This window comes from Hibiscus syriacus, unplaced genomic scaffold, assembly GCF_006381635.1.
Source record: "Hibiscus syriacus cultivar Baekdansim isolate YM2019G1 unplaced genomic scaffold, ASM638163v2 tig00110319_pilon, whole genome shotgun sequence".
Lineage (NCBI taxonomy): Eukaryota > Viridiplantae > Streptophyta > Magnoliopsida > Malvales > Malvaceae > Hibiscus > Hibiscus syriacus.
Window position 1 is genome coordinate 2,761,228 of NW_024062678.1, and position 15,546 is coordinate 2,776,773.

Consider the following 15,546-nt stretch of genomic DNA (forward strand, 5'->3'; position numbering starts at 1 on the left):
ATTGCCTATTTATTTTTGCTGACCTCCAGACTATTTATTGCTTTTTCTTTTCGTTGTTGTTGCTTCTAAATATAATTTCTATCTTTTGGTAACATTCTATGAGCTTAAATTTTCTTGCCCCTTTGTTGACTTTGATTATGTTGCTTTGGGCTAGCATAATAAGAGAATCGGTCTTCAAACATTTTAGTAGTAATGAATTGAATTCTTTGACCGAAAAGGTGGAATGAAATCTAAATGTTCATCATCTTTATTACTATAGTGCTTTATTTTGGAAAAAGTACAGAACCATGTTTAAGCTTTATTCCGGAGTTCTGTCCAGTTTTTTAGAATGGAACACCCCTTTTCATCCATTCAGTTGTCATAGCACATGGCCTGAGATATTGTATGGGCTTAGATTAGATAAGATGCGTTTAACAAAATTTGACAAGCCGTTTCTCGCTCTAGAATACCGTTCCTCCAGTAAATTTTTGACTTCCATAATAAATTGGTTATTTATACTACTATGGGTGCTGTTGTGCTCATAGATCTTCATGTGTTAAAACTTTTTCGGTGTATGTTATAATTCCTCAGCAACTCACTTTTTATCTGGCCTTTGAAATAGATATAGTTTAAAGCCTAGTTCTAGTAATGCATGTTTACTTGTCTTATCTTTGTCTTTGTATTTTTGTATTAAACTTTATTTGAATGCTTCGTTGCATGCTATATTGATAGTTTATTGGTCACCAAGGTCACAAGCCAATGTCTTCCATGGAATGCGACTTGTATGAAGAGGAAGAAAATCCAAATGCCTTTCTGACAGGCATAAAATTTCATGTCTCCACTGATGCTGATAATGTAAGTATATTTTGATACTGTTTCATCCATTTGTTTACTTGTATGCTGGAACTGATAATACTGTAATTAGTTTATTATTTTGGTTTACCCAATTCATGTCCACCTTCTAATGTCTGTATGGTTTATGCTTATATTCTCTTTGGGGTGTCTATCTATCTCCATCCTGATCCTTATAACTAATTTTTTTTTGTTTCCATTTTAGTTTACGAAATTCCTTTCTATGAAGCCACTCATTGTTAACTATTTTATCCTGCCACCGCCCACCTTTCTCTATGTGTTAATCACTGATTCTTGCTTTTTTCTGTTTCTAAGATTCTTCTTTATTCGTTTTTGGTTGTTGAAACAAGCGTATTATATTATGCCCCCATAATTTTAAGAACAACTTTTGCTTCATGGTTATGTATACCTTTTTTCTGTACTTTATGTTTCACATTGTTTTGGACATGGTGACAAACAATCATATAGTCTTTTAATTATTTCAGTATTTCAATTCCTTGTTGCAATTTGAGCACTTATCATTCTTTTCTGATACTGTGACAGGAGAACATGTCTACCATGGAAATTGCTGCACCGGGTGAGGTGTCTGATCCTAGGTTGGGGTTTCCAAATTTTTCTAATCATTGTGCTACTTGTGATGCCACAAACATGAAACAATGTGAAGGTGGATGCCCAATTAAAAAGTTTGGATCATATTTTGTATCTGTTTACTTTTTCTTTAAGTAGCTATCATAAAGTACTGTTTTCTTTCCATTCTTCTTTGCAGGTCATTTTGGGGTTATTAAATTTCCATACACAGTACTCCACCCTTTTTTTCTTTCGGAAGTTGTACATATATTAAATAAGATTTGTCCAGGATGTAAATCGATCCGGAAAGATATATGGATGAAGGTCAGGTACCTCTCCTCTTCAACTGAAGATCATCATACTGCTATACATTTTCCTTTTCTTCCATTGTAATGTAATATTGTTTTTCCTTTTTATCATCCTAAAGAAAGGGGAAAGGATAAAATAGAAATTACGATAATATTGGAAGAACTTCAGATTCAAAACAAAGCCTGCATCCCTCTATACTGGTTTTAGAAGTGAGATTAGCCTCCAGGATCTGATTTTCTGATAGATTCCCAGCATGCTTGCTTTCTTTTTTGAGCAAAATATGTCCCATAGTACGCAATGTTGATGGCTTTTTTTCCCATGCATGTACCAGGGTGCTAATACTGTAGCCAGATTACTGGAAACCAAGGGGTGTAAATATTGTGTTGTAAGTTTGTCTAGCTTCTTGTTTCCTTAATCCCATTTTTTTCTTACTTTCTCTGTGCTAATGATGTCTGGCAAACAGGGGAATTCAATAGACTGGTATCCACTCATGAGATTCAAGATAACCTCAAAAGAGCTTTTCAGAAAAAGTGCAATTATGGTAGAGGTGAGTGAAAATTCTTTAATGAAGGTCCGAAAGAGAGGAAGGCAAGCATTACCTGCAGATTACTGGGATTTTATTCCAAAAGATCAACAACAAGAAGAAGGTTTTTTGAGACCACTTAGAAGAGCCCTATCACATTCCCAGGTAGCATGTTCTTTTGCTATTCACTAATTTATTTGTTGCCTAAAAAATGTCATCTAATAGGATTTATTTCTGGGAATACAATCCACTAAATCTTGATATATTAATTCACAACTCTTTTTGATATATGTTTTGCAGTGAGTTTATAGTGCTCGTTTATTACCTACTTTATGTTGTATTGATATTTACTAACACTACTTTTTTCCTCAATAAAGAACCCTTTTATTTTCTTTGTTATATTTTAACCATGAAGCAAAAATAATTCTCGATTTTTTAATTCTTAAACAATATTTGCTGGTAGCTTTTGGAAGGTGGAAGAGAGTGAGTTGGTTGTTTCCATAAAATATATATTCCAGTTTGCAAATGCCAAATAGTTTTGGAATCTTGTCATACAATAATATCATTTAACTTAAAACTATTAGTGATTTGAGAACTATCATGAGTTTTAATGGGATTTTCCTTTCTATATAACCAATGTGATATTATAATAGATAAAGCTTTACATGAGCTTTCTTGGCAAGGAAAACTGTTGTTACTTGCATGTCAGGAAGACAAAATGAAGGAAAATATCTCATAACTAGTTTTTCTTGTGTTAATATATCCTAGTTGCTACAGTACTGAACGAGTATTTTGGTTTTGGACAGTATTATTGACGCCTCAGATATTCTTTAAAAGCATAGAACAGAATAAAGTATTGATGCTGCCCACCCCTTCCCTTATATAAGGTAGACCTTCCTTTTCCTTACCATATTACGTGTAAATAATGCTTATTGGTTTTCAGGTTCGACAGTTGTTGATGGACGTTGATCCAAAGTTCATTAAAAACTTTATTTCACATGCGGACTCTATTTTCCTCAACTGTTTTACTGTGACACCCAATAGTCATCGAGTGACAGAAATAATGCATACATCTTCTAATGCACAGCGACTGATCTTTGTAAGAGTCTTTCTATAAACATCCTCATTTACATGTTTTAAAGGTCTTTGGTTGGTATGGATGGTTTATCTAATTATATGCATTACATCTGTTTTCTTTTCAGATTGACTGATCCTTCTGATTAATGGTTTTGATGTAGGATGAAAGAACCAGGGTTTACAAGAAACTGGTTGATTTTAGAGGGCTAGCAAATGAATTGGGCTCTCATGTGTTCGAATGCCTAAAAATTTCTAAGGCAAGTTATGCAGCTTATTTATTTATTTATTTATGTTTAAACTGGTTAAACTTTCATGAAACCTTATGCTTTATTCATTGATTACATTCAATGTGCAGCTGCATGTGGTGAAGCCATCAAATGAAGATTCTTCGCTTTTTGCTGTTATGAAAAAGAATAAAGATTCTAGTTTCAACATGTCTGGTTTAAGATATATGAAAGATGTTATTCTAGGAAAGAGAAATGACCATTGCTTCCGCATGGTTCTTACTGGAAATCCGAACCTCAAACTGTATGAAATTGGTATCCCATGTCATGTTGCCGAGAAGTTGCAAATTGTTGAGCAACTGAACAGGTGGAATGAGGAGAGACTAAAAACTTGTTGTAATCTGCGTATTCTTGAGAAAGGTGAGATTCGCATCAGGAGAGATTGTAAATTGGTTAGAATTCGTCATGATGAAAAGGTCCAAGTGGGGGACACTATCTATAGGCCCCTAAACGATGGGGATACAGTGCTTATAAACAGACCTCCTTCTATACATCAACACTCTCTCATTGCTCTATCTGTTAGCTAATCAATGGCCAAATTGGTAGAAATCTGCTCTCACTCAGTCATGATAGTTTAACGGCTGCTTATTTGGTCAAGGAGGATGGGGTTATATTGAACCTATTCCAGATGCAACAGCTGGAAATGTTTTGTCCCAATCGTTCACCGTTACCTGCAATTGTCAAAGCTCCTTCATGTAGTAGTCCTGTTTGTACTGGAAAGCAGTTATTCAGCATGCTCTTTCCTCCAGAATTTGATTATGTTTTTGGTCCAAGTGATGTTGTTATTCATGATGGGGAGCTTATATGTTCATCTGAAGGGTCTACCTGGCTACGAGATGTTGATGGCAACCTCTTCCAAAGTCTTATTAAATATTATCAAGGAGAGGTCCTTGACTTTTTGTATGCTGCTCAGGAAGTTCTGTGCGAGTGGTTGTCAATGAGGGGTTTGAGCGTTTCGCTCTTAGACATATATCTATCTCCTGACTTGAATTCACAAAAGAACATGATGGATGAAATCTTTTATGGTCTGCAAGAGGCAGAGCAGACTTGCAACTTTAAGCAGTTGATGGTTGATTCTTATCATGATCCCCTTGCTGGAAATGATGAAGAAATTAATAGTTTTATGGCTTTGAATGTTGAGTGGATGTGTTATGAGAAGCAAAGATCGGCTGCACTTAGCCAAGTTTCCGTTGATTCTTTTAAGCAAGTTTTTCGTGATATTCAGAATTTGCTCTACAACTATGCAAATAAAGACAATTCGCTATTCGCCGTGTTCAAAGCAGGGAGCAAGGGTAACTTGCTGAAGTTAGTACAACATAGTATGTGCCTTGGAGTGCAACATGCACTTGTACCTTTATCCTTCAGATTTCCTCATCAGCTTTCATGTTCTGCATGGAATAATCAAAAGTCTCGCAGCTTAACCCAGAAAGTTGATGACACTGATGAGTCTGCTAAGAAATATATCCCCTATGCTGTGGTTGAAAGTTCTTTTTGTGAAGGGTCTGAACCCACTAGAATGTTTTGTTCATTCAGTGACTACTAGAGACACATCTTTCAGTGACAATGCTGACCTTCCTGGGACACTTTCACGACGGTTGATGTTCTTCATGCGTGATCTATGCACATCGTATGATGGAACTGTGAGGAATGCATATGGAGACCAGGTTGTTCAGTTCTGTTATAATATTGATAAGGGTATATCTAGTCCAACTAGTGCTGACAAATTAGCAAGTCAGGGCAGTAGTCTTCCTGATGGGATAGGTGGCCAACCTGTTGGTTCATTGTCCGCCTGCGCTATTTCTGAGGCTGCATATAGCGCATTGGACCAGCCAATTAGTCTACTTGAATCTTCACCATTGCTGAACTTGAAGGTGCTCTCTCTTTCTCTCTCCCTCCCCCCCACTCCCACCCCTCATGCCACCCCTGATGGCGTTGTAAAGAACTGGAAAACTTGTCAAAGAAATTTTCTTTCCCTTCCAACTTGATGAGGAAATTGATGACTTCCTTATCTACAGAAAAGTTGAAGGATTCTAATTAATGTGCTGAAACTTACCTAGTAAAGTTTATAACAACTTGATGCTATTGAGAACAAAAACACATGATCTTTATGTGCTCATGGTCAACTACGATACATGCCGCTTTGTAACATACCATCTAATAATAGGTTAAGTCATATGATATCCTTTTATGTTCATGTACCAGTACCACCACAATGCACTCTGCCAGATATTATTGGTTGATGTATAAAATTATTGCAAATGGTTGAACACTAACATATTATTCTGATTAAATTGTTCAGAGGGTTCTTGAGTGTGGTTCTAAACGAAGCAATGCTGACCAGACTATGTCACTATTTTTATCTGGTAAACTTGGAAGGAGAAGACATGGTCAGGAGTATGGAGCTTTAGAAGTCAAGAATCATTTGGAGAGGTTGATATTTAAAGATATTGTGTCTACTTGCTCAATAATGTGAGTTTTTAATGCTTTATTAAAGATCTTGTCCTTGTTTTATGCTTTATTCTCCCCATTCAACTTTAATGCATTCTTGAGATTTATTAATGGGTTCTATGGCACTAGTTTCTCTCCACAGATGTCTAGTGAAAACCGTTTTAGTCCTTGGGTTTGCCATTTTCATGTGTGCAAGGTAACGTGATACATAAATGTTGTATCTATTTTGATAAAACTTCCACTTCAGAGTTTCACCATAACAGTATGTACTTTCCAGGATCTTGTGAGGAGGAGGAGGCTTACTGTGCATTCTATTATCGATTCTCTTTACATGCACTGTTCCAATGCCAGAAGACTGTGGAAAATCGATTTGCCTGACTTGCAAGTTACAAACAAGTTAGTTTGCTCATTTTTACCATGCCTAGTTGTTTCCATAAAGAGTTGCTCACTGGAACGTGCACTGATAATATGTGTAGCCTGCATACACTCCACCAGCTTGCAGTTTCTTCCTAGCAGTATTTACTTCAAGCGTTTTTTTCCGACTGTTCCGTTCAAACCCAACTTATACATTTCTTTGTACTTATACTAAATTTAGTAAAGAAAAATATACAAAAAGTAAGATGCAAATAAAATATCATAGATAAAATAAAATAAAATAAAATAATGAAGGAAGATAAAAATTGTAAAATTTGATGATCTTTCCAATAATTTCATCTTTTTGTTATACTTATTCACCATCCTCCACAATTTTACTAAATGCTTGCCCCTTTTGTGTCTTAATTCCTATACACCTAAGTAGGCCAAGGATATAGGAATAAAGCAGATTTCAGTCATCGGAATTACTTCTTACATATGTCACTGCTCCTTCATACCTTTAACTGTCTTATTTATGCCATGTGGATGTATTTAAAAACCTTTTCCCTCTAGGCCCTTCCGAAAGAAATCTTGAAGACCCTGAATCTGTGCTTTTTCAGTCAATATTAAGATCATGACCTTTATCTTTGTACTTTTTTTTATCAACTTCTGATGCAGAAATAGAGCTTCAGTCGTTTGTTTTTATGACCTACACCTTAGTTTTGGTCTGCTTTTGTGGTGCACATCAATCCAATCTCACCCTTTCTAAAAGTTGTATGATTGGATTCATGAAGAATTATAATCACCATAAACTCAATTTACTTTTTTCATTTGAGGACTTGAAGGTATCAAGATATATGCTTCCAGATGTAGTTGTTTCAATGCATTTGAGCTCTGAAGGGTGGGAAAAAGGAAGCTTAAATTGAGTCCGCTGGAATTACTTTTTTACTTTCTAAAGCTGTTTTTTTTTTTTGCTTAATTTTTTGATTGAATGGCAGGGATTGTTCTTTTATTGACTTTGAAAATGAAGATGATGCATTTTGTATCACTGTCACAATTGTTGAATGCTCTAAAAGTTCTCGTATAGAATTGGATGTGATTCGAGACATGGTGATACCTTCCATTCTGGAAGCAGTGGTAAAAGGTTTGTACTTATGTCCAAACTGACTGGTATTATGAATCCCATTTGAGGGCTGATTTTTGGTTTAATGATTAAAATTCTCTTAAGAGACAACTCATTATTGTTCTTCAACATCTACCATCAAGATTGAGTATATATAGCTGGAATCTAAAGTTTTCATGTGGATTGCCATTAGACTATTTCTGTTACTCTTATGTTCTTGAAATTATTGAATGTCATACGCCTCCCTTAGTATGTACTTCCCATTTATCCATCACTGTTAGTTCTCTAGTCTGTTTATTGGTGGGAGTTCTAATAGTTGAACTTGTATCATTGTATGACCAAATTTCTGATAGGAAAAATAGAATCTATAGTAGGGTCTATTCTAATTTAAAAGAAAAAATGTAAACCGCTAGAAAATCAAATAGCCTAAAGAAGTGACATCCTTCTGAAAATATGTTTTCCTAAATTGTTTATGTAGATATGCATTACTAGTTGATTACAAGTTGGTTATATTCATATTCTTTTTTCCTTTGAATTTATGAATTTTTCTTTAGGATTTCCGGAGATCAAGAAGGTGGATATTTTATGGAATGATGAACTCATAGCCTCAGATTCTCATAAAACTGCTCGTGGTGAACTTTACTTGAGGGTTTCTGTATCCGGTGCTTTTGGTATAACAAAACTCTGGGGTGTGCTTATGAATGATTGCCTCCAATTGATGGATATGATTGATTGGAAACACAGTCGTCCAGATAACATCAATCAGTTTTGTTTGGCATTTGGAATAGATGCTGGATGGAGATTTTTTTCTCAATGTTTGTTTTCCTTCTTGTAATTCGTTCCCTTGTTTTCTATTTACAGAAAATCATAGGAGTAACTGCATATGTTAACTTTCTCATTCCATTCTTTTGCAGAATATGAAGAGTGCAATATCAGATACTGGCAAGACTATACTAAACGAACATTTGTACCTTGCCGCCAATTCTCTGTCAGCTACTGGGGAGTTTGTCAGCTTGAATTCAAAAGGCTTGAAGCAACAAAGAGAACATGCATTTGTCTCTTCCCCTTTCATGCAAGCATGCTTTTCGGTTAGTTCTGTCATTGTTTCTACTTTGATGCTTAAGTAAGACATTTTTATAGTCAACTTAGCTTTATACAATTTGTGGCAGAATCCCAGTGCTTGCTTTGTCAAAGCTGCTAAGGCTGAAGTTTTGGATGATCTTCAGGGGACCATTGCACACTGGCTTGGGGAAAGGTCCCTCGTATTGGGACTGGTAGACATTTTGATATAGTATATTCTATGAAGGTATTTTGTTTAGTTCTTGCTGTTTTTTTAAAGTAGTAGCCTTGCGGATTAGATTCGCACTACAGGTGTAATTAACTGATTGGAAAATGTAGGGTTTTGAATATGTCTGAAATCTCTGTTTTTGGTTCAAAAGAATGGAGTGACACATAACATACTGTCGAAGTTCTTTTGTGAATGATGCATTTTGAAAGTGATAAGGAGTTAAAAAGCTGAAGCTCTATTACTGTTGATACTGAATAGAGTTGTGGTAATAGGTTATCTCTTCAGAATGTTGGTTTTTGAGAGGGAGCAAGTTTGCTGAGTGAAGTACGTATAGAGGAGTATGCACCCTTTTTGTTCATTATAAGAATATGCATCTTTGTGGTAAGTGTTTCTCAACTAACACTTGTGAACGATCCTATGGTTAGTACAGGACGATCCTGTGCATGAGTACGTTTTGATGTTTTAGTACAGGTCTTATTCTCAATCTGGTCTAGGTATAAAAATGAGCTATGTTATTTGTCTTGGCTGTAGTTGAGATAAAACCATACATAAGTTCAAATTTTTAATCATGGTGATTTTATGAACTTGAGGTTTAGATCCAAATTCCTTAGTTGTCTACCGGTTCTTGCTTTCCTGCTTGAAAGAAAAATGGGGAGTTTGTTTTGGCTGTTATTTTTCTAATTATATCCATGCTATTTATTATTTTTCAGGATCAAAAGCTTGAAGAAACAGTTGATGTGTATAAGCTGCTAGGGGAATCTGTGAATTCCAAGAAGCAGGATATAGGGTTTGAAGTACCCGAAGCTTTTAACTCTATGTCTGAGAAACATAGTTCTCCATTTGTGGGAGCTTTTGGTGGTTCTGCCTTTGATGAGCTGAAGAAGATTGAAACAAAAACAAGATCAATCTTGAGAGAATTTTTAACCTTGAATGACGTTATGAGGCTTTCCCGTGAATTAAGGAATATTTTGCACAAGTAAGCTTGCCTCCGATTGTCGGTTACCTTGCATGTTTATGGTGATCAAATTTCTTCCTCCATTGAATGACTCCCTGTTCTCTTTGTGGCTTACTAGATGGTTTTGGTGATGTTATATTCTCTGATCCCATGGTTGTGTTGACTATAGGTATCCTATTGATCACCGGGTAAGTGAGGCTGACTGGGATACCTTGATGATGGCATTGTACTTCCACCCTCGAAGAGACGAGAAGTTTGGATGTGGAGCTAAGGAAATAAAGGTAAGCTATACGCTGCGAAATTGGAAGTAGGAAAACCATTAGAACAAGAAAAAAGGTTTTTTTGATGCTTCATTTCCCTATGTTTTGCAGGTAGTAAACCGTCCCGAATATCCAAATACTCGGTGCTTCTCATTGGCAAGAACAGACGAGGCGTTTGTAGATTTCTCGTATCGGAAGTGTGTTATCGGGGCTCTGGAGGTCATTGCCCCTCAAAGGGCAAAATCCTTCAAGTCAAGATGGTTACAATCTGGTAGTTAGTCCCACAACAAGCAGTCCATGTGCATGTACATATAGTAAAAAGACTAATGATCAGGAGAAGGAACAGTAATTCAAACCCTTTGGTTTTAAATGTATTTTTGCAGTCCTAATAGAATAGGGTCGGTGCTTTCCTCGGCTTCTTTCTGCTCCTTCTACTGGAACTTGTTTGTCTTTTAACATTGGGGGGCAGGAAAGATCCAGTGGAAGCAGCAACGATAAGCTCTTAAAGTTCCACCCCATTTCCTTTTGTATTTTCCATAAATACAATTAACCAAAATATGTTTCTGCTAATCTCATTATTTGCTTCAGCTATGATTCGGAAAGTCATATATAAAATACATTAGTTAATTTTTTAATTTATAATTAAAATTAAGAGTAAACTATTCTAAATATCATCAAATTTTAGTGGTGTTTCTCCAATAGTACTTGAAATGTTGTATTACCTTATTTGATGTGTTAGACATATATATATATATATATATATATAAGATTATAGTGTTTGGTTAGAGAAATATAAGATAGAAAATAATATATATTTTACCAAATTTTATTTGATATATATTTTCTTATTGACAAGTTAAATTCTCAACATTAAAATAAAAACATTTATATGAAAGTTCATAGAAAATATTTGTTCTAATAATTCTGATTCATATTTTTTATAAAATTTATACATAAATAATTTAACATATATTTTGTTATTATTTTGAATTTTTTTATTTATGTGAAAATATAAAAACATACTTATATTAGTGTAAGTATATGTATATTTCTTGATATCATGATTTTATAGATATATATACTTACATCAATAAAAGTATGCGTTTATTTTTACATTTTTCATAATTTATTCATGTTTCATATATGAGTTGTACAATAGTATATTATATCAAATTATTTGACAAATTAAGAAGAAAACATAAAAAATAAAATATAGAAAATCATTTATGAAAATTAATCCTAAACAATAAACCTAATAAAACACACATCAAAAATAAAATTTGAATCAAAAGCATACACAACAAATAATCGAAATAAAATAGAAACTTGGTATATATTTTTTACTTTTTATTTTATATGTATCATAATATTTTATAGAGTAAATTACAAGTTTAGTACTTAAATTATCAATTTTGTTCTGTTTTAGTATTTGAAATTTTAACTTTTTTAAAATTATACCTAATATTTAGTTTAAATTTCAATTTAATACTCGGAGTTAAGTGAGCTTATATTTTCTTTTTTGGTATTCCACGCTTATTTATATTATCCACTTCATCATTACACGTGGAAATGTAAAATATTAAGGCCCGAAACCCTTGGTACTTTTCTCCTCCCTCAATACCATCGACAAAGCTCACTTTCTATTCAATTGTCCCTTTCTAATTTTCTTCTCTGAATCTTTTCTCTTTTCTAGAAATGCTCGTGGGTTGCTGAAAACTCATTCTCAGAACAATGACATCGGTGGAAGGCAAGGAATCCCAAAATAATTCAATCGTGATTTTGGACGATTCATATACTGAGTCGGAGGTCGCCAAGCTACGTGATGGATGAGAACTTGCTTTGTATTTCTATCAAATATGTTATTAAGGATGCTGTTCATTCATTATCAATTAAGTTGTATTTCTATCAAAAGAAGAAGAAGAAAAGTTCTATTTTTTTTAAGTACACTTCCTCAAGGCATGCATCTAGATATTAAGATGTTGGTAAAGTTCAATTTAGCCTATAAATAGAGGGCAATTTCATTCACTTTGATATATCCCAAGCAAACATTTGCTTTGAAACACTCCTATCTTTTGAGTGTTGTTTGAGTTGAGAGAAGAGCAATACCACCAAGTTCACTCCAGTTTTCGGGTGTACGAATTCTTGGAGAGTCGTGTTAACCTCAGGGGGTTGTTCGTCCATTGTAGCGATTACACACATCGGGGCGAATTTGCTTCTAAGACAGTGGATTACCACGACACGGTTATCATTCTGATTGATTATTTTATTTAATATTTTTCAGTCAGTGCTAACGCCTCGTTTTGCAGCAGTCTATTTTACCAACAATTTAGAAACAAAATTCTTACTGCTGCTAAATACGACAATAATTACTATTGTTCGTGTTGTGAAGAAAGATGGATTTTATGATCGCTGGAAAATTATCGGTAAGAAACTCAAATTGTTTCTGTTACTAATAATTACTTTTGAATAATCTAGTATGTTAATCTAAAACATTTTTCGGAACGGTTCTTTTTTATAAGATGAACATACGTTAGAAATGTTTAAAAGCAAAATATTTTAGCTTAAATCAAATTCTGCACGTTAGACACATCATTTTAACAACTATTTTTAATGTTTTGTTAAATGCCTTTATGTATGAGGTCTAAAACCATGTGAACGTTAGCAATTAAAACTATTTAACATTGGTTTCACCATTGGTTTTAAAGGTGAATAAAAAGGCATTTGTGATAAAGCTATGTGATAAAGTCATTGGGTGGTATATTAAGTGGTTTTAATTTCTAATATTACCTTTGATTAGAAAGGTTTGTAATAATAAAAAAAGAGAGGTAATAATTAGTGTTTAAATGTCAAACGTTTTACCTTTGAATGTGTTGGAGATTAAAGTTATAAATGACTTTAAATTGGATTTATATGAAAATCCTTTAGAGATGTTTGATTAATTTTTGTAACATCATAATAAAGATGTTGGTAATGCTCAATTTGTAACCGTCTTTTAAAGGATTTTAATTCTATGTTTAATAGAATTAAATTGTGATTTGGAAGTGATTATTTTGCCCTCCCTATTTAGCCTATAAATAGAGGGCAATTTCATTCACTTTGATATATCCCAAGCAAACATTTGCTTTGAAACACTCCTATCTTTTGAGTGTTGTTTGAGTTGAGAGAAGAGCAATACCACCAAGTTCACTCCAGTTTTCGGGTGTACGAATTCTTGGAGAGCCGTGTTAACCTCAGGGGGTTGTTCGTCCATTGTAGCGATTACACACATCGGGGCGAATTTGCTTCTAAGACAGTGGATTACCACGACACGGTTATCATTCTGATTGATTATTTTATTTAATATTTTTCAGTCAGTGCTAACGCCTCGTTTTGCAGCAGTCTATTTTACCAACAATTTAGAAACAAAATTCTTACTGCTGCTAAATACGACAATAATTACTATTGTTCGTGTTGTGAAGAAAGATGGATTTTATGATCGCTGGAAAATTATCGGTAAGAAACTCAAATTGTTTCTGTTACTAATAATTACTTTTGAATAATCTAGTATGTTAATCTAAAACATTTTTCGGAACGGTTCTTTTTTATAAGATGAACATACGTTAGAAATGTTTAAAAGCAAAATATTTTAGCTTAAATCAAATTCTGCACGTTAGACACATCATTTTAACAACTATTTTTAATGTTTTGTTAAATGCCTTTATGTATGAGGTCTAATACCATGTGAACGTTAGCAATTAAAACTATTTAACATTGGTTTCACCATTGGTTTTAAAGGTGAATAAAAAGGCATTTGTGTTAAAGCTATGTGATAAAGTCATTGGGTGGTATATTAAGTGGTTTTAATTTCTAATATTACCTTTGATTAGAAAGGTTTGTAATAATAAAAAAAGAGAGGTAATAATTAGTGTTTAAATGTCAAACGTTTTACCTTTGAATGTGTTGGAGATTAAAGTTATAAATGACTTTAAATTGGATTTATATGAAAATCCTTTAGAGATGTTTGATTAATTTTTGTAACATCATAATAAAGATGTTGGTAATGCTCAATTTGTAACCGTCTTTTAAAGGATTTTAATTCTATGTTTAATAGAATTAAATTGTGATTTGGAAGTGATTATTTTGCCCTCCCTATTTAGCCTATAAATAGAGGGCAATTTCATTCACTTTGATATATCCCAAGCAAACATTTGCTTTGAAACACTCCTATCTTTTGAGTGTTGTTTGAGTTGAGAGAAGAGCAATACCACCAAGTTCACTCCAGTTTTCGGGTGTACGAATTCTTGGAGAGTCGTGTTAACCTCAGGGGGTTGTTCGTCCATTGTAGCGATTACACACATCGGGGCGAATTTGCTTCTAAGACAGTGGATTACCACGACACGGTTATCATTCTGATTGATTATTTTATTTAATATTTTTCAGTCAGTGCTAACGCCTCGTTTTGCAGCAGTCTATTTTACCAACAATTTAGAAACAAAATTCTTACTGCTGCTAAATACGACAATAATTACTATTGTTCGTGTTGTGAAGAAAGATGGATTTTATGATCGCTGGAAAATTATCGGTAAGAAACTCAAATTGTTTCTGTTACTAATAATTACTTTTGAATAATCTAGTATGTTAATCTAAAACATTTTTCGGAACGGTTCTTTTTTATAAGATGAACATACGTTAGAAATGTTTAAAAGCAAAATATTTTAGCTTAAATCAAATTCTGCACGTTAGACACATCATTTTAACAACTATTTTTAATGTTTTGTTAAATGCCTTTATGTATGAGGTCTAATACCATGTGAACGTTAGCAATTAAAACTATTTAACATTGGTTTCACCATTGGTTTTAAAGGTGAATAAAAATGCATTTGTGATAAAGCTATGTGATAAAGTCATTGGGTGGTATATTAAGTGGTTTTAATTTCTAATATTACCTTTGATTAGAAAGGTTTGTAATAATAAAAAAAGAGAGGTAATAATTAGTGTTTAAATGTCAAACGTTTTACCTTTGAATGTGTTGGAGATTAAAGTTATAAATGACTTTAAATTGGATTTATATGAAAATCCTTTAGAGATGTTTGATTAATTTTTGTAACATCATAATAAAGGAGAAATGATTTTTAGAATTCATGGTTGTTTAAACGTTTAAAACGTTTTTGAATATATACCTATATTTTATTGCTATAGTTTAGAATATAGTAGATATTTGGGAAAAAGATGATTTCAATGCTAAGATGCTTTAGATGCTATAATGATATGAGTTATAACCACTGTTAGCATAATGAGAATTTATATATTTATTAATATGCTATAACGGTTTCACTAATGTGATTTTTGTAACTCATTATGTTGTTATATTAAAAGGAGCATGTTAAAAGGTGTTGTTACATGAGTTAAAGGTGAGTAACATCTTTATTTACTAATACGTTTGGGTTGAAACAATTCTATGCATTTATTATAGCTTTAAATATTGGATTTATATTACTTTGCAAATAAGTTTGAATTGAAACGTTGAATAGTTTTAATTGGCCATTAT

General features: G+C 33.4%; 1 protein-coding gene across 1 annotated transcript; it reads left to right on the forward strand.

The window, feature by feature from the left end:
• The first annotated feature begins 1,380 nt into the window (after nt 1-1,380).
• On the forward strand, nt 1,381-10,318 carry LOC120117370 (DNA-directed RNA polymerase IV subunit 1-like). The gene is given in 20 exon segments (XM_039137651.1): nt 1,381-1,495; nt 1,598-1,722; nt 2,039-2,092; nt 2,171-2,395; nt 3,174-3,329; nt 3,469-3,564; nt 3,663-4,110; nt 4,113-5,080; nt 5,082-5,462; nt 5,891-6,060; nt 6,169-6,235; nt 6,317-6,435; nt 7,392-7,537; nt 8,071-8,322; nt 8,423-8,604; nt 8,686-8,749; nt 8,752-8,822; nt 9,515-9,780; nt 9,929-10,040; nt 10,131-10,318. Coding segments are annotated over 20 exon segments (4,185 nt in total). The 3' UTR covers nt 10,299-10,318.
• Nucleotides 10,319-15,546: the final 5,228 nt, after the last annotated feature.